At 37.4% G+C, this 19,992-nt stretch overlaps 1 protein-coding gene and 1 long non-coding RNA gene across 2 annotated transcripts in view; one reads left to right on the forward strand and one right to left on the reverse strand.

Moving 5' to 3' along the window:
- The first annotated feature begins 3,743 nt into the window (after nucleotides 1-3,743).
- The window catches only part of LOC131160453 (probable LRR receptor-like serine/threonine-protein kinase At1g06840), an 86,257-nt gene continuing 70,008 nt past the window's right edge, over nucleotides 3,744-19,992 (forward strand). The window contains exons 1-13 of the mRNA XM_058116154.1: nucleotides 3,744-3,908; nucleotides 4,081-4,228; nucleotides 4,479-4,550; nucleotides 4,694-4,765; nucleotides 5,041-5,184; nucleotides 5,269-5,340; nucleotides 5,512-5,583; nucleotides 17,985-18,059; nucleotides 18,730-18,798; nucleotides 19,072-19,140; nucleotides 19,319-19,390; nucleotides 19,562-19,648; nucleotides 19,825-19,893. Of these exons, the coding sequence (XP_057972137.1) occupies nucleotides 3,809-3,908; nucleotides 4,081-4,228; nucleotides 4,479-4,550; nucleotides 4,694-4,765; nucleotides 5,041-5,184; nucleotides 5,269-5,340; nucleotides 5,512-5,583; nucleotides 17,985-18,059; nucleotides 18,730-18,798; nucleotides 19,072-19,140; nucleotides 19,319-19,390; nucleotides 19,562-19,648; nucleotides 19,825-19,893 (1,121 nt within the window). The 5' untranslated portion in view covers nucleotides 3,744-3,808. The remainder of the gene's footprint in view (nucleotides 3,909-4,080; nucleotides 4,229-4,478; nucleotides 4,551-4,693; nucleotides 4,766-5,040; nucleotides 5,185-5,268; nucleotides 5,341-5,511; nucleotides 5,584-17,984; nucleotides 18,060-18,729; nucleotides 18,799-19,071; nucleotides 19,141-19,318; nucleotides 19,391-19,561; nucleotides 19,649-19,824; nucleotides 19,894-19,992) is intronic.
- LOC131160454 (uncharacterized) lies at nucleotides 7,104-16,193 on the reverse strand. The gene is made up of 2 exons (XR_009138049.1): nucleotides 16,031-16,193; nucleotides 7,104-8,682 (listed from the first exon to the last, which is right to left on the reverse strand). It is a non-coding gene; the product is annotated as an uncharacterized LOC131160454 (long non-coding RNA).

Below are 19,992 nucleotides of genomic sequence, written 5' to 3' on the forward strand. Positions count from 1 at the left end.
AATTTCGTTGGTGTAAGTTCACAAGTCTCACACTGAAATTCAAAAGACATTTTATTTGAACAAATGGAAGGAAATAAACATCTTAAGTATTGAAAATTTGGATGACCTATCCTAAAATGCTATAACAAAATTTCACTATCCCTAAAAACAGATGCAAAATCACAAATAATAGTTTGACATTGTTCACTCACATTAGCCTCCTCAAAGTAATGGAGTCCTTCACACTCCTTAGCATTGCCAATCGTCTTCCCCGATGATAGGTCCTGAAAAACACAGTGAAAAGGAAGAAATTTAGCAGAACAATTAGAATTCTTAGTTAATTGACTAATGAATAGTAAGTTGCATGATAAATTAGGAACATGAAGAACGAACTCTAGTGTGATGGATTTAGAGAGTCGGATATTCCCTTTGCGTGCGACAGACGAGAATGATCCATCCGTAATTTTAACTTTCAAATTTCCAGTACAGGGTAAATATGATGAGAAAAAGATGATAGACATCAGTCATGTGATTAGAAGCACCAGATCAATAATTCAAGGAGTTTAGGATCTAGAGGTTATATTCAAGGCTTACAAAGAATTACCTCTTTGGGCTAAAGAACCCGAAGAAATATTTGTGAAAAACGAAGCTTTTTAATAACTAAACAAGGTTTGGTCTGCCCATTTCCTCAACATTTTCTCATCAATCCTAATTTCTCTATTTGAACCAAAAACGTCAAAGTCATGTTGGACATCAAAATCTCTCGCCAGTCTTTCCTCTTATTCTTCTTCTTCCTCTTGGTCACGCAACGCGAATCGATGGTTAGCGTTATCGGGAGGAAGCTTGCGTCGAATGTCAATGAGGAGGCGGAGGACCTGGTTGACATTGCGCTTGTGAATGTAAAAGGCGGATGACATAGATCTAGGAGTTATGGCCTTCACCCTTGACGCAAATGCGCATGTCGATGCCATTGAAGCGGTGGTGGTTGAGCAGGAGGATGGGTTCCAGTGCCTTGTGGCAACATGACTTTTGGAACCTGGCGCCAGCATTATGGCCACCGAACTTCTTGGGCTCACACTGCCGGGGATCGGGAATGAGGAGGGTCCGGTTGTGGCGGACCAAGATGTCCTTGATCTCTTTCATGGACTGCTCGTAGACGTACTTATGGTATAAGACAACGAGGGCATTGGCGATGCTCTGGTGGAGGCACCGATCAAGACGGAGATGGCCGGATGCAGCGACGATGCTGGTGACGAAGAGGAATCCATGGAGTTCTCGAACCTTGTGGAACTCTGTTGGAGGACCTCGTGAGATTTAAAGGTAATTGAACCTCTACTTTGGCCGACAATTTCTACCATTGATAGCTAGGTTTAATCTCCTAGCTCTGATATCATGAAATCAGAATGAATAATTTCTGTATTTTTTGAATAATTTTGTACAAGGCAAATGCACAATATTTATAATACACTCGGGAATTCTAAATATGGAAACAATCTCCTAAAAGAATCTCTCTCAATAATATACAATCCTCTACATAAATACCTTCCTAAATTCCCCCAAGATACTTGGGATTTCTACAAAATTTTATTTTAAAGTTCAAGTAGTAATTGACCTGCCACATCATGGATGCATGATATATTTTCTAGTCTACTTAATCTTAACTTGCGTCCCCTATCTTAAAGATAGTAAAACTTATTGAGTTAACATTGAGTTAAACACAATTTAGCCACTGAATCTTAAGAAAAAGTTATCCTAGTTACTACAATTTTTTTAGTGTCATTATTTTACCTTTTAAATTGTTGTGATTTCAACTATCAATGTTCCTTTTTTTCTTTTGCATTTGATAGTACTCGGATCTTGTATTTGAATTTGTATGAATTTGAAAAAAAAAAATGCAATACAAAATTATATTAAATTTCTTTCAAATTTGTATAAATCTCAACTCAAGTTTCGAAATTGTGTTTCCAAACACTACCTTTAAATAATTTAAATTTTAACTTAATAGTTATGCCAAAATTCTATTAAATTATGACAATTTAAATTTTTTCTCTCAGAGAATATTTGTTAGAGCTTATAACTTTCATGTTGAAAGTCTCATACTTGAATCTAGAAAAGAGATAAAAAAGGGTATAAGGTGGGAGATGTGCTACCTCTTGTTGTGTAATTCAAGCCTCATATAGGATTTTGGTCCATAAAAACATCAATTTAAGATGTAACATGACCATTAATAAAAAATTATAAAGGGAATTCTCTTTTGGTATCTTTTTTCATTAGTACTTATAATTATTTCAAAACACTTGATAATGGCCCATAATTATCCTAAAATGCTTTTATATTTATGTTAAATTTATACTTATAACTACAATTAATTATTATAAAACACCTTGTAAGTACCCATATGACCATAACTATCCCAAAGCACTGTTATATATTTTTTTAAAAACCCCTCTAAAAAATATAAAGTTGGAAACTAAAATATTCTTTGACTCTTGACTATTTGTTATATGTTTTTTAAATTTTAACAATCTTGACTATTTGTTATATGTTTTTTAAATTTTAACAATAGAGAACCGTAAAACACACATAATTTTTAAAAACCCCTATAGTAAATGTAAAATTAAAAATTAAAATATTCTTTAACTCTTTCTATTTTCTTCATAATATTTTAACAAATTTTTAAAAATAAAGAACTGCGTATCATGCATATAATGCTTGCCCACAACTAGTAATAATAAAATTATTTTTAAGAATTAGACAAAAAACATTAACCTTTTTTTGAGGTTTGACAGAACATGCAAAGATGTGATATCTACTAATATTTGATAACATTCAACAAGTCGCCCCTAAATTTTCAAAACTTTTACGACACTTCATTAACGTTTCTAAACTTTACAAACATTGATATTTTTTAAAAAAGATACAAAACTCTTTTAAAATTTTAAAAGCTTCACAAACCTTATTTGAGATTTGATTTTTGAGGCACTTTTACCCTAGTAGCTTTTTTCAAATGTGACAAAAAAGTTTACCTCGCTCTATCAAGTTCAAGTTCCTAGATTTTTTATAATTATTTTTTTTTTCTTTTTGCTTTTTGCCAAATGAGAATTTTTAAAACTCGATGATCTTTTCGTCAATATGAAGAGTGGCAATTCCCGTGTTCTCCGGTTACCAACGGTCGTTAGCACATTTTAAAATTTGGCTGCAACAGCGAACTCCTTGGCGCCTCACTGAAGCAACTCCATTTGTACGAACAAGTCCTCCCAAACGTCAGTGTTCATTATCTTCTCCACTTAATTTCTTCCTACTTTGTGCGAAAATGGATAATCTCTTCTTCCAATATTTTATGATCTTTTCCAAAACCCATTTGGACAGTGCCATTTAGCCAATCCCCATTCCCCTCTTAAATATGATTATGGGTCTCCTCCTCTGTAATCTCTGCACCCACTTGTCTGCAGAAATTCTCGAGCTTCTATCCAACATCTTTTCTTGTGGCATCCGATGAGTCGTTTTCTGTGATTTCTGCACTCCGCATTGCTGCGTTGTGTTAATAATATAATAATATTATAGTATACTAACAATGTAAAAATTATATTAAAAATACACTGACACTTTGTTCTTCTAGGGTTCTTGATGATAATCAGAGAAGAAGAAGGGCGGAAAAGAAAAGAAAAGAAAGGATTTTCCTTTGTTGGTGCTTTTCGTTCTTCCTCTTTGTTCTCATTCTTGGGAAGGAGCTAAATGGAGGGTTAAAGTTGGAGTTTTCTGTTTTCATTTGTGTTGTTGTGACTCTCCTTTTTTTTTTCCCCGGGGGATTGGTGTACTTAATCTGGAGATGGCGAGGGTAAGAGATTTGCTATTTAGAGTTATTCTTGCTCTATCATGGTGCTGCTTTTCTCTACTTACTTCAGGACAGATTACCCATCCATCGGAAGGCGAGTTTTACCTTTGATTTTGCATCTTCTGCTCTCTCTCTCTCTCTCTCTTCATACACATGGATTTGAGTATTATTTAAAATTGGAAAACAATTCCATTATGCATTAAAGGTTGGAACTTTCGTGTTGAATTGTTGATCAGATTGAAAATACTGGATGTATTTTACTGCAGTTGCAGCACTGCAAGCAGTCCGCAGTAAGCTTAGGGATCCTATGAAGAATCTGCGAAACTGGAAAAAGACAGACCCGTGTTTGTCCAAGTGGACGGGTGTAATTTGCTACTTTGATGAAAGTGATGGTTATTACCATGTTCAAGAATTGTACGCATATCTGTATCTCAGCTTGCTCTTTTGTCCACAATTTTGTTAATTCTCAGACTATGATTTGCTTTGTGTCTGAATTAAGCTCTAAAACGAAGAGGGTCTATGGACCTTATGAACTTGTTACTCTGGCAGTATTGTTCTACCAAAACAAAATACTGCATAGTCCGTAAATTTAACAACATTCAATGGGATTATGTCAGAGTCTTATTGGTTTATTTTATCTTTCTTTATTTCTTTCCTGATGCAGGCGGTTGCTAAGAATGAATCTATCTGGAACATTAGCTCCTGAGCTTGGACAACTATCTCATATGACTGTACTGTGAGTCAGCACAATGTTTGATGCTAAGGAAAATATTTGTTGATTTGTTGATATATTCTGTCCAATCAAAGCTTGAAACTTAAGCACCATTGAATGGTATATCGTGTTGATATGGATGATTTGTTTCATTGTCCCTTTGTCAGAGATTTTCTTTGGAACAATATAAGTGGCAATATTCCAAAGGAGGTGGGCAATATTACTGCTTTGCAGTTACTGTAAGTTTTCGTATTCTTTTAAACATTACCAAATACTTTCTTGGTTCTGCAGCTTCAGCTTACGGCTGAAATATATTCAATTCAGTCACAGAAATGCTCTTTTATATTGTTGGTGAATGAAATATTTTTGAGCTACTAAGATAGCATGTTTTTGACAAACTGGATTGCAAAATATGAGATACTGTTACTGATCCCAGTTGAGTAGAAATGTGTGATGTGGGTATGTTCACAATCACGAGATGAATGTAGTTAAGTGTACTATTCTGTATTTACAGGCTTCTGAGTGGAAATCAAATATCAGGTCCTTTGCCAGATGAGCTTGGATATCTTCCCAATGTGACTAAATTTCAGCTGGACATAAACTTTGTATCAGGACCGCTTCCAAAATCATTTGCAAACTTGGCTAGTGTTCAGCACTTGTGAGTTTTTTCTTTTTTTCTTTTTGGAGACTGAATTCTTCTAATTGAAAATAGTTAGTCGTGAAATATTTTAGTTTACTGCAGTCATATGAACAATAATTCAATCAGTGGCCAGATTCCGCCTGAGCTCTCTGCATTACCTCGGCTTAAGCATTTGTAAGTTTGTTAGCAACTTGTCCTTCTCGTTGATATTATATACTTTTAACAGAAACATTCATGGGTTATTTCATTTCCATAATTATTCTATTCAAACATTTCTAGAGAATTTTTTTTTTTTGGTTGCCATCATGTTTCCCCTGTCTGATAAATAAAGCGAATATTTTGCAGCCTGCTGGACAACAACAATTTATCTGGACATCTTCCACCAGAGCTTGCTAAGATGCCAAACTTGAGGATTCTGTGTGTTCCTTCTCCCTCAAATTTTCTTTTGTTATCCAGATTTTGTTAGATGACTTATATAACACATTTTTATTTTTTATTTTTTTAATCTGAATTTATAATTTTAAGTATTCACGGGCCTGTTACAACTTGGTACTACTGATATAAATAATTAGATTATCCAAATGCTAATATAATGTATAGAAGATTCAGACTAGGAAACATTTAAAATATTGAAAGCACAAGCTGGAACATGGAAATGGCTAAAATTTAAAGTTTTTGGTGCTTTATTATATGAAAATTCAATATGCTGCTTGGTATACATCATCTCCTGTTGAGTTGGCTTATATAAACGTTAGTGTGAATTATAATATATAATATGTTATACTTGAGTGGCTTTCATATAAAGGGAAGAGTTGGTTTTCATAAATGAGAGCAAGAATCACGGTACGAGTGTAGCTTCATATGTTTGAAAGATTTTTTTTTTCTTTATTTTTGGCTATAGAAATCTTAACATTGTTAGATGCATATAGTTCAGACCAACACAACTAATTGTTCTCTCCTTTTGCATATTACGTACATAACAACTGCTACATTATCATCAATGATACATATCACAACACACTGAGGTGTTTCTTCTGACACTGGAGAAAAGCTCATTTGAGGCTTTAGACTTTTAACTTTTTTTTTTGGCATATTGGACTATCTGAATTGAATGTTATTTTCGTTGATTGAGTTGTATATGCTCTATGTATAAGCAGCAGTATTTTGAATTGATTGATATATAGGAAAATGTGTAATTTTACAAGCTTATAGTATGAACAAAAGAAGGAGAGCAGAAGCAGTAAAAACTATTGGGCCACTTCTGTAATTGTAAAGGGAGATGGTTTGGTCTACAGCAAACCAAATTTCCTTCTTTTCTTTGTTTTTCTTATTATTTCAATTTTCTAGGTCTCTGCATTAATGAAAATGAGCTTGCAGGATCCCTTTTAATTCAGAATTGCCAGACAAAACTGTTGATGGTTTTCCTGAAACCGTCGATGGTTTGATTTTTAACCAAACCTATTTTCACCGTTTTACCGTTACTAGGCTGCGGTTAAACAAAACTGTCGAGGGTTTTCTGGCCTCTCACCAAACCATCGACAGTTTGGTCTATACACCAAACCAAATTTCCTTCTTTTCTCTGTTTTTCTTATTATTTCAATTTTCCAGGTCTCTACAGATTACTCCAAAAATTTTACTTGTCTACCCCGTCCTGCAGACTAGTTGGCCCAGTTGATCCACCAAAGTAACCCTCCCAACAAGAAAAAAGAAAGCTCATGTCTAATATCAATTGAGAATTGAGCTAATGACTTGAAATGTTTGGTGATTGATTAATTAAAAACTATACAAAAAAAAAGGATATTTGAAAAAAAAAAAATTGAACTCTGAAGTAATCATTATTTAGAAATGCAGTCTTGCTTAATTGAAAGATAATTCTGGCATAAGTATCGGTGCTGGTCACATATCTTTTAGGATTCTTAGCCTCTCTTACAACTTACTATCAATGATACAACTTAGTATTGGATGGTAAACCATGCTACATAAGCAATTCATAAAAATTGAAAAAAAAAATGCAATTGGCACAATGAAAATGGTAAATTAGAAAATTTACCAAATATACTTAAAAAAATAAAAGGGCAGCGCGGTGGACAAAGCTCCCGCATATGTGGGGTCTGGGGAAGGGGCAGACCACAATGGGTCTATAGTACGCAGTCTTACCTTGCATTTTTGTAAGAGTCTATTTCCACGCCTTGAACCCGTGACCTCTAGGTCATACGGTGACAACCTTACAGTTGTGCCTAAGCTCCCCTTCTTTACCAAATATACTATTGACTAATAATTTCACGAGCTTGTGCTATTTTGGTGTCTATTATACTGCTATGTCTTTTAAATGTGAAATACTTTCCATGATCATAGAATATAAAAAAAAGCTAAGTATCATCATTAACTTCACTGTCATTTGTCTTCTTGTAATATCTATGCACCCAAACCAACCAGCTTATAAGTTTTTATCATTTACCCATTCACTATATATACACACCCATATTTATGCATGTAAATAACATGTGATATTTCATTGCAAAATAAATTGTAAATCCTCTTCTCAATTTATTTCTCTTCTTTGGGAAGGGAGATTTGATTAATAAAATCTAATCATATTCTTGCCCGTAAAACCATATATCTTTCTTCATAAAATGGGATGATTATGCATTAAAATTTAAATGGTAACATATCGTCATTTGCAGCACATAGTTCTGAGTTATGATATTTGAAGCTATTGTTTGATACTTGTGATAAGTTACTGATATATTGCTTCTTAAATTATTTGTGCACTTGAGCTGTATATGGGGAGCATACCTTGTTTACATCAAGATGAATCAAGCCAATATCTTAAATCAGGATGAAAATGATTAAATTGATTTGTTTGTACATAATTTTTATTTTTTTGCATTCACTGTCTTTGGAGATGGGAACATCTTGGCAGTGAAAATGGTTGCAATAATTAACGTATATTGTCTATGAGATCAATATGTGGAATTATACTTTGTAAATGCTGTTAGCCACTATTAATAAACATAAGAAAGTTGTGCCTAGTAATTTTCTGTAGTTCATGTCTTGCTTTTCCACAGGGGATTCAAGTTCAAGTGCAAAGTCAAGTTTACTAATTTTAGAATTTCTATTTTGTAGTAAATTACTGTAATTTTACTTATTTTCAGTTTTTTAAATTTCCATGGGTATTTTAGCACCAAATCTGAGTAGAATCTAATTATCACAATATTTATTCCCTTTTCTAGTTCTTCTTCCAAGTGCAAAAACATTTCTAAAATATTCAGGTCTTCTAATTTTGGAGACTAGTATCTAGGATTTCTGCTTGAGCTCGAGCATTGGTCCTGTAAATATCTAGTAGTAATTGATTTTCAGTCATTGAATATTTAAGAAATTATGTTTGATGGTATCCTTGGCTTGGTGATGCCTTGTGATGGTTGTCATTTGTCCCTTTCTCCCACTCTATTTCTCTTTGTTCCTTCTACTATTGACTAGCATCCCTTGCAGCCCACAGAGTCCTTTAGCCTATCCCTGCAGCAATAGGGAACATGTATTGGCTTTTCTTTGAACCAAATTTAGGTTCGTGTTGTGCAAAGTCGCCTGAATGCCAATGCCAATGCACAACGGAAACCAATAAATTCGAATTCGGAACAAGTAATGCAAGCAACCAACGATGAATATACAGAACAATCAATCACAATGAGAGTAATGAAAGCAATAAAATCAAAGACAAAAGAATTTACTTGGTTCGGCAATTTACCTACGTCCATGGGAGCAAGCGGCTGATTTTCACTATCAATTGTCAAGCTTACATCAAGGGTTACAAAATATAGTTTATATATCTCACCCTATGCACATAGAAGACTTAAACTATATCTAAAACACTTATGTAGCAATCCTCAGAGGAAAATCCTCCGAAAACCCCAATCTACTGATCTCCGAATTCAAAAATCCATGACTTGTGCCAAATGAAACCGTTGACGGTTAAATACCGAGAGCTGTTCCTGCTGCAGATTGAAGCCGTTGATGGTTATCTACTGAGGCCTGAACCGTCGATCACCGTTGACCAAATAGTCGACGGTTTCTTCCTGCAATCAGCTTCCTTGTTCTTTGCATCACTATGCTTCCACGGCGCATGCGTTGTTCCACTCAAATATGAGCCACATCTCCAACAATCTCCACCTTGGCGAATATTCCCCATTTAGGAGAAATATGGAAGCATAACCCACTGCTCCACCTGGGACAGTAGATTGGGACCGTCTCCCATCTAGCACTTGGAGAAGTTGATCAAGTCCAAGTAATGCTTGAACTTGTCCTTTGTGATAGGCTTTGTCAACATATTAGCTCCATTGTCAAACAAGTGAACCTTCTTAATTAGAAGTTACCTGAAGCAATTAGTTCCCTGATCCTGTGAAACCACACATCAATGTGCTTTGTCCTCACATGATACACTTGATTCTTTGCCAAATAGATGACACTTTGACTATCACACTGCAGCCAAACTCGACCTTGCCAGACACCCAGATCCCTGACCAATCCTGTAAGTCACAATGCTTCCTTGGAAGCCTTAGCCAATGCCATGTACTTCAATTCAGTAGTAGATAAAGCAATGAGTGATTGCACCATATACCTCCAACAAATAGGTCCTCCCACAAGGGTGAATACTTACCCTGTGGTAGACCTCCTGTCATCCAAATTCTTGCGTAGTTAGCATCCACATACCCTACCAATGATGGATCACTATGTTGTCTGCTGAATATAATGCCATATCTGGTTGTACCCCTAAAGTACCTGGGAATCCACTTGACTTCATTCCAATGCTGTCGACTTGGATTCGAAAAGTACTTGCTCAACACACTAACAACATATACAAGGTCCGACCTTGTACACACCATGGCATACATCAGAGACCCAACTGCATTGGCATAGGAGACCTTCGACATGTCACGAACCTCATTGTCCGTATTTGGGCACTGCGCGGTAGACAACTTGAAATGACTCGCTAACGGTGTACTCACCGGTTTAGCATTATCCATGCTAAACCTTTCCAACACTTTTCCACATAGTCATCCTGAGATAACCACAATCTCCTTGCAGCTCTCTCCTTGCGAATCTTCATGCCAAGAATCCTCTTGGCTACACCCAAGTCTTTCATGTCAAACTCTTTACCCAACAAAGTCTTCAATTGATTCACCTCAATCATGTATTTCGCAATAATCATCATGTCGTCGACATAAAGCAACATAAATATGAGAGAACCATCCCCAAGACTCCTCACATAGACGCAACAATCGTACTCGCACCTCCTATAGCTAATATGGATCATATAGGCGTCAAACTGTTTGTACCATTGCCTTAGAGACTGCTTCAGCCTGTAAAGTGATTTCTTCAGTTTACAAACCAAGTGCTCCTGTCCAGGTTGGCAAAACGCTTCTGGCTGTGTCATGTAAATCAGCTCCTCCAAATCACCATAGAGGAACGTCGTCTTTACCTCCATCTGCTCCAGATACATGTTGTATTTCGCCACTAGTCTCAACACTACCCTGATGGAAGTGTGCTTGACCATAGGGGAGAAGATTTCATCATAATTAACTCCCTTCCTTTGCCAGTTTTCCTTTGCTACCAAGCGAGCCTTGAACTTATCTCTTTATTTTTCTGAAACTGCTGCTTTCTTCCTGTACACCCACTTGCATCCAATCGCCCTCTTCCTAGTTGCAAGCTCCGCCAAGTCCCACGTCTGGTTCTTATGCTGTGATTCCATCCCCTCCACCATAGCTCCCATCCAACTACCTTTCTCCTGGGTTGTGCACGACCTTCTGAAAGGTAGTAGGATCCTCGCTGCTGGTGATAAGTGCATAAGATACTAGATCGTCAAATCCATACCTGGGGGCTGGCCTGACGATGCATCTAGGTCTATTTACAGCTATACTGCGACGCAGCTGTTGGTCATCCGAGCTAGAACTCCCTGTGTTCTGAACATCGTCATCTTCACGTACACCGCCTGCTGATCTCTCGAGCTAGAACTCCTTGCATTTTTGCCCTTAGTTCCCAACTCCATCTACACAACATGCTCGTTACTGCTGCAGTTTTCTAGCACCTATTTCTCTTATTCTTCCTAAGTATGCCGCAACAAAGCTTTCTCATCGAAAACCACGTCTCTGCTGATCACCACCTTGTTTGTCACCGAATCCCACAACTTGAACCATTTCACATTTTTCTGATATCCTAGAAAGATGCACCTTCTAGACTTCACCTCAAGCTTTGATCTCTTCTCACCAAGAAAGTGTGCATAGGCTGGACACCAAAATATTCTCAATCCGGAGTAGTCTACCTCGTTACCTATCCACACCTCCTCAGCAACTTTCCCACCTTGTGATGCCCTTGGTGATCTGTTAACCAAGAAATAAGCCTTACTCACTGCCTCGGCCCAGAAATTCATAGTGAGCCCAGCATTCAACTTGAGATACCGACCCCTTTCAACTAGGGTTTGATTCATCCTTTCTGCCACATCATTTTGTTGTGGTGTCTGGCGTACTGTAAAATGTCTCCTTATGCCATGCTGCTTGCAAAACTCTTTGAAGCTCGAATTCGTGTACTCAATTCCATTGTATGTCCTGAGGAACTTAATCTTTCTCTCGGTCTGGTTTTCCACCTCATCTTTCCATAATTTAAATTTGGAAAAAGTTTCCGATTTGTGCCGCTTGAAGTACACCCGGACATTTCGTAAGTAATCATCGATGAAACTCACGAAGTACACATGTCATTCTTGTGATGCTACTCTCTCCGGCCCCCAAACGTTCGAATAAATGTAGTCCAGTATTCCCTCCGTATTGTGTGTGGCTTCCATGAACTGAATCTTATTCTGCTTTCCAAGCACACAGTACTTGCAAAAATCCAGCTTACATGACTTTACACCCTTCAAAAGGTTTCTCTTGTGAAGTTCCTTCATTCCACGCTCAGCCATATGTCCTAACCGCATATGCCACAAAACGGCACTGTCAGACTCTGACCCTGCAGTTGCAGCTCCACCTACAACCGTAGTACCCAGCAGTATATAGATATTCCCTGGTACTTGCAGCCCCTTCATCACAGTCAGAACACCCTTGCTCACCTTCATTACCCCACCTTTAGACTTGTAACTAAACCCGTTACAATTAAGGTGCCTAACGAAATTAGATTCTTCCTCAATTTTGGTATGTGCCTAACATCACATAACGTCCTCACTACACCGTCATACATCTTGATTCTGATATTCCCCATCTTGAAAATTTTACAGACAACATTGTTTCCCATCAGAATGGAACCAGAACTCACCAATTTGTAAATGGTGAACCAGTATTTGTTGGGCGTCATATGATAAGAGCATGCCGAGTCTAAGATCCAGGAATTCGAAAACTCATTTGACCCGAATGAAACCAAGAGCATATCACCATCACCGCTCCCAGAGTCTCCTTCTCCACTACATTCCCCGTGTTTGTCAAACCTTCTTTGTTTCAACATTCCCCTTCTTCCTCTCCGGATAATTGGGTTTTATGTGCCCCTTTTTCCTGTACTTAAAACACCGCACGTCCTTCCTCTTTCTAGAATTTGACAGAGACCTATTGTTACTTGGTCCACCCCGAAACTTGTTCCTCCCACGATCTTGGTTCCCCTTTGCCACGAGCCCTTCACTTTGAGTATTTTTTCGCCGACCGTCTTCCTTTAATGGAAACTCAACAGGGCACTCGTGATATCCTCCAACTCCAGAGTCTCTTTTCCCCATGTCAGAGTTGTAACCAATTCTCGTACATAGGAGACGTAAGTAGGGAATTTAGTAGCATCAAAACTTTGTCTTCATCCTCGAACTTCACATCAACTCACTTCAGATCACTGATGATTTGATTGAATACATTGATGTGTTGATTCAGGTTCGAACCCTTTGCCATCTTAAGCCCATAGAGTCATTGCTTAAGATACAACTTGTTCAATAAAGCTTGGACATGTACTCGCTCTCCAGTTTCAGCCAGACACAACCTCATAGTAGCCACAACTTTTGCTTCGAACTCATTCCAACTTACATCGTCCATGCCTTTCGACTGTTATCCGTATAGTGCCTTCACTATACCTTGCTGCACCAATACGTCCTTAGCCTTTCTCTGCCAAAGTCCGAAATTTTCCGTTCCATTGAACTTACCAATCTCGAACTTTGCAGAAGAAATCCCAGCCATTGCAACCAATAGTTCTGATACCAATTTGTTGTGCAAAGTGGCATGAATGTCAATGCCAATGCGTAGCGGAAACCAACAAATTCGAATCCGGAACAAGTAATGCAAGCAACTAACGATAAATATATGGAACAATAAATCACAATGAGAATTTACACAAGAATCAAAGACACAAGAATTTACATGGTTCGGCAATTTGCCTACGTCCACGGGAGCAAGCTGCTGATTTTCACCATCAATTGTCAAGCTTACATCAAGGGTTACAAAATCTAGTTCATATATCTAACTCTTTGTGCACAGAAGACTTAGACTACATCTAAAACACTTCTGTAGCAATCCCCAGAGGAAAATCCTCTGAAAACCCCAATCTACTGATCTTCGAATTCAAAAATCTGTGACTTGCGCCACACAAAACCGTCGACGGTTTCAGGGAAACCATCAACGGTTAAATACTGAGAGCTGTTCCTGCTACAGACTGAAACCGTTGACGGTTATCTCCCGAGGCCAAAACCATTGATCACCGTCGACCAAACAGTCGACGGTTTCTTCCTGCAACCAGCTTCCTTGTTCTTTGCATCACTATTCTTCGCCGGTGCTTGCGTTCCACTCAAATATGAGCCACATCTCCAACAGTTCGAATGATGGACCTTAAGTGAATTCTCGCCCGAGGATTTAGTTCATTATTTTCTCTATTATACACCAGCTACTTTTTGTCACATAACCTTTGCTACTCCCACATTTCACTAACTTGTGACTGTTATGTGATGGTGCGGCATTATCCACAACTGCTATTTAAAGCCATGTTTGTACACCAATTATCCCAGGTTTTACCTATGTCTGCTTATATATACTCCCATCCTAGGTTGGTTCCCACCACCACCCAACATTAATTCTAGTTGTCCTTATTATGCAACTTCACCACCACTGTACTCCATTCCTCAATTCCTCAAACACCTCCAATACCTTAGAGCAGTTTGAACTTTTCACCAAGTCCAATTTTGGAAGTTGTTGCTCAAAGAGGCATTCTTGAAATTGATAGCCATGAAGAGTAAAGGTAAATCTAATTTTGAAAGAGAATTTACAATTAGCACCTTTAGAGAGTGAAGAGTGTCTGAGATATTAATGAATTTAACTACAAGCTTAAAAGATCAATAAGGAAGAAGCCCGTGAACTTGTTGAAGATGAAAACTCCACAAGCAATTATGAGTAGGTAACTGATGATGTAAATGAATTTCAAGGCATTCCAATCATTGAGCTTGTCACCCCTTTTACATTTGCAAGTTCAGTTACATAACCTAATTTGACTTCTCTTTGATGCCTTGATGAGGTGGTTAAATTGATGTAACCACTAGTCTGAAGGCTATGGTTTATGATCCTTGTGCAATTCATAATATAAGGTGTTTTTTTTTTTTTTTTTTTTATTTTTTTTTCCCCTAACCGAGAGAAAATTATGGAGGATTGAAGTTCAAGTAAAAAAAGTTGAAATTCAGGGTGGACCTCAGGCCGCAAGGCTCCCCACTTTGGAAGGGTAGGGGGAAGGTTGTCACGTCCTTGGTTTTTGGCATGTGACCGGCTGTGTCTCCATCTAAAATCCAATAGGGTCACTATGACTGGGCAAATCATCATTTGGAACCAAGTTAAAAGCCAATTAAGAGTGAACATTTGTTGAAAAAACAAGTCATATATATTTCATAAGCAAGTGAAAACGTTTTTCATTCAGTAACCAGCTGTTTAAGTTGGGTTGTATTTTACGTGCATCATTTTTCTCACTCCCTAGTCTACATACATAACTGCCAAAACTGAACACACGCTTAGTGTCCTTGTTGTTTTCCCTCCAACCTGTAATATATGTCAAAATGGTAGCATCTTGGAGAACCGTACAAGTGGAGCTCTCCTTCAGTTTGAACATAAAATTATTAAGGAATAGGGCGAGCAACCACAAGCTCAATTGACATTATTAACTCCCTCTTATTCAAATAAGGATTCCAATACTTAACACAGGATTTCTTGCATGTTTGCATGATCATAAAGTGCATGAACGCACTTTATTCAAAACAATATGCATGAACACACTCTTTATTGTAGCCAATCTGTTCATCTTAAGCGACCATCTCAAAATATCCAAATAGCATGCATTTACACTTTTTTCCCAAGTCCCAACATAGCAGTGCTATCCCAACTAAGTGCACATTTTATCTCAGTGCCAAATTCCAGCTTGGCCAACCACCACTTAACACCGAAATACTAACAAGTGCCAAATTCCAGCCAACCATTGCTTAACACAGAAATACCCTCCGGAGGTTTAGGGCCTTTCACCCAAGGGAGACACAATCCTTACTTTCTCAAATTCCACAATTTCAGAGCCACGACAACACATGGTGCCATCTATTTCACACAATAACAATTCGAAATATGCATACACAAGCTTTGACATAGCAAGTAAAACCATCATCCTTACAAGATGAATATCTATCACATGAAAATTTCCCAACAAAACAAGATATGCAACTATGATAACGAAGAAAAAAATTATGCATTATGCAGCCATATCAAACTGTTAGAGATAACAATCTTAAATTTTCCTTATTGGGTTCAACTTTATGCAAGTTTCTACCCTTGTTTCCTTTGGATAACCAAAATCCATAGGTGAATAAATGAATTTTAAGAACACCTACCTTGATTTTCAGCTTCTTCAACTTAGTCTAAGTTTTCCTCTGATGAGTATTTTCTCTGAACTTCCCTGAGTTTATGCAGTTATCCCTCCCTTTTTCTCCCTCTCTCTCTCTCTCTAGAACTAGGGTTTTCAGCAAGAGTTTGTGGTATTGTTTCTATGTTCAGGCTGCTCTGCAGGGCTGGAAAGTCAAGACAGCAGCTGGACACATGGCAGGACCGTAGGCAGCTGGTGGCAACAGGTCCTGCAGTGCTGACATCTGTGCACTAGGTGTCTGCTGCTGGTTTTTCAGAACTGCCAGGTGGCTGCTGCTGGTTTGTAGTGCTGCCAGGTGTCACACCTGGTTCAGCATGCCCCATCTTTTTTTTTTTTTTTTGTTATACTCTCTCTCTGCCCCAACTCTTATGCTATTTATGTTTTAGATTGATCTTCATAATTTGCTTTCATCTAAGCCCCTCCTACCACTAATAAGTCAAATGGAATTTCCAATATTAGTTAACAAAACTCAAATAAATGAATAACATGGCTAGCATGAGCTTGTTTATTGCAAAACAAAGCAAGTCATGCTAATTTGTCAAAGTAGTTTAAATTTACTGTGGCCTAAAGGGTATGGTTATAAAAAAGATCATCACAATGCATGCAGCCTTACACCTGCTTTTATGCAGAAAGGCTGTTTCCTTGGACTTAAACCCATGACAAATCGGTCACAAAGGAGCTATCTTACTGTTGATCCTAGGCCTGCCCTAAAAAATGCAAATTTAGGAAGTCTAGAAAATTTATATTCCCAAATTGGAGTTCTAGAAAAGGATAATCCTATCTCCAAACTCCTTACTTGCACAATATACTGGGGCCTCAATCCGGGAAAATTCTCCTTCCATTTGACTTGGGACTTCATTGAGAAAGAAGTCTATTGGTTAATTGGGCAAAACTGGCTAGAAATGAAGGACAAACTTTTTACACTTGAAAAGCTAGTTTCTTGAGGAAAAACTACTGACTTAACTTGCAGAATGTGTGGTTCCGTACCTGAATCCAGAAGCCATCCCTTCTTCATCTGCTCTATTACTTGCTAAATTTTCAAGGGTCTTGAAAATTCCTAGATCAGATACAAACTGGGATGCAAACTTGTCCTGGGTGATTGACTTGGGAAACTCTCCAACTGATGTAACCTACAAAAGGGCTTGGTCTACAACAGTTTATCACACCCAGAAGGCTAGAAACTCTAAACTCTATGGAATAACTGAAATCAACATTGGAAATGCTATACAGTGTGCAACATGGATGTAAGAAGTAGATGCACAGGGAATTACGAATTTTGATGAGTTACTCTATACTTGTCAGATTGTATTGTCCCTTGGTACTAAGTGTCTCTTGGTACTAAGAAAGCTTCTCACTTGGTGCCAAAAAATAAGGATTCTAGGGTATTTTTGAAAAAAATATTTCTAAAATATTTAGTCCTTTTAGGGTTTGTGGTAAGTGCTGGTCCTGTAAATACTTAGTATGATTGACTTCTAATCGAAGTTGAAATATTTGAGGAGCTGTGTGTGCCTGCAGGCGTGGTGATCCTGTGCAAGGATAACCATTTATTTGTCCCCCTCTTCCTATCTCCTTCTCCCTTTCTGCATCATTTTCTGCCTAGTTTATTATGTTTCCATATCTTGCATATATGGTAGTTATATGAGTTGATTAAAGTAAATCCATCAATCATATTGGAATTTTATTTCTTGGATATATTCTTCCTATTTTAAGGATGGATTGCCTGATGCATTTATCCTTGTGCTTTACGAAGAATAAGCTCTGTGGTTCACATCTAATTTGCGAGGCTAATAGCTGCATTTTTAAACTGTGCATTCCTGAGAATCAGTTTGTTTATTCTGTAACACTTTGAATTACAGAGTGGAAAAATTAATACATTCCTAACACATGCACTCCTTCCCTTTATTTCTCTCCATTTATTGCAGCCAACTTGATAATAACAACTTCAATGGGAGTGAGATTCCAAAGTCTTATGGAAACATGTCTAAACTGGTGAAATTGTAAGCCCCTTAAATTTATTTTCCCAAATTGTAAGCCCTTAAATTCATTTTCCTTCTCATTGTTCTATCATTAACTGACTTGAAGGTTACTTTTACTGTATTTCCAAATAAAGAAAAATTCATAAAATATATGAGAAAATTCCATCTTGGGGAGATGTCAAAACTCCATTATGCCCCATATAACATGCAGGAGAGTTGCAATATGGGCCTTTTCACTTTATAACTTCCTAGTTCTGCATTTAATATACTGTTTTCAAGGAATAAACACATTTGTAGTAAGTTAGGCATAGCAGTTGTACAACATTCAGTTGTATGTTTATGGTAGGTAAGGTCAATTAAGATGGTTTGGGTGCTTGCAAAGCAGGCTAAAGAATGCAAGAGTTAGAATGAGTGAGCTAGTTAATGTTAGTGTCAGTAGAAGGGGGGGAGGTAGGTATAGAATAACTTGAACTAAGATAGGAAGGATTTGGCAGCCTTCCAACAGCTGGAGGACATTGCCCTCAATGCAGAATAGTGGAAGAGGATTCATGTAGCTGACCTTAAAGCTTGGGTGGTGGTGTTGTTATTTAACATGTTGTGTTCTTTGTTTAGGAGGACCTTTCTCAACTTGCAGTTTGTGAAACTCCTAGTAGACAGTATTTAATTTTTTATATTGCTTTTGACTCCACAGGAGTCTTAGAAATTGCAACTTGCAAGGAATTGTTCCTGATCTTAGCAAAATACCTGGCCTTCTTTACTTGTAAGTCTCAACTACTGTTGATTTTTTGTTTTCTTTTTTAGTATAAACATTCACTATGCTTATACATGATGTATACATGTCTTTACATTACAGTTCTACTGATGAATATATCTTATTCATTGATGAAAGTCACATTCATAGAGTAACTGACTTCATCATGTGGAGACATGCTATATTTGCTCCTGAGTAGTGTTTTAGCTGTCTTTGTGCATGTAGCAAAATTTCTCATTCATCATGATTGTATCTTACTTCTTATTAATGTTCATGTCACAGAGATCTTAGTCAGAATCAACTGACAGGAAGTATACCATCAAATAAGCTTTCAGATAATATCACAACTATGTATGTGACTGCTGAAGTTCAGAATTTCTGCTCCAAATTTGCTCTGCTTCCGTCTCTCTCTCCCCCCCCCCCCCTCTCTCTAAAACATACTAACATACACAGTGTGCATCTGTGTTAGTTTTAAAAACCACCATCTGTTGCCTGTTATGTATTTATATTTTTTTGCACTGTGTTGCAGTGATCTATCCAACAATATGCTAAATGGACCTATACCGTCAAAATTTTCTGGCCTTCCATGTCTCCAAAGATTGTGAGAAGCTTTCTGCATTATCATTTAACATGTCTGTCTTTCTGCATGTGGTGCTAACTCCTATTTAGTATTTTACGTCGTGTAGATCAAAATTCAAATTCTATAGGATAATGAATCAAAAGATAGTTCCCATTCATTCTATAGGATTATGAAATTTGTTTATAATTGTAGGTCACTTGAGAACAATTCATTGAATGGTTCGGTTCCATCTACTGTTTGGCAGAATGTGACTTTTGGCACAAGTGCAAAACTTGTTTTGTAAGTCACTATAGCACAAAGATACCACATCTAACTGCATCTTATCCAACATTTTTTTTTCAACGTTATATGATTGATGCTGAGGTTAAGGAAGCTAGGTGGAGCTAAAGGGCCTCATCATTTTGTCCTGTTCCACATTTCATGCTAATCTGTTTTGTTGTTCTCCACGTTTGCAGGGACTTCAAAAATAATTTGCTATCAGACATTTCGAACAGTCTTGATCCCCCTTCAAATGTGACCATAATGTAAGTTTTATTCTTCATAAATTTTATATTGTGCAGTAACGTGTTAGCATGCCCCTGTTGGCTTTAGTCGTCTTTGCATTTGGTCCAATAAATGTTTGG

Source organism: Malania oleifera, chromosome 7 (genome assembly GCF_029873635.1).
Source record: "Malania oleifera isolate guangnan ecotype guangnan chromosome 7, ASM2987363v1, whole genome shotgun sequence".
Taxonomy (NCBI): domain Eukaryota; kingdom Viridiplantae; phylum Streptophyta; class Magnoliopsida; order Santalales; family Ximeniaceae; genus Malania; species Malania oleifera.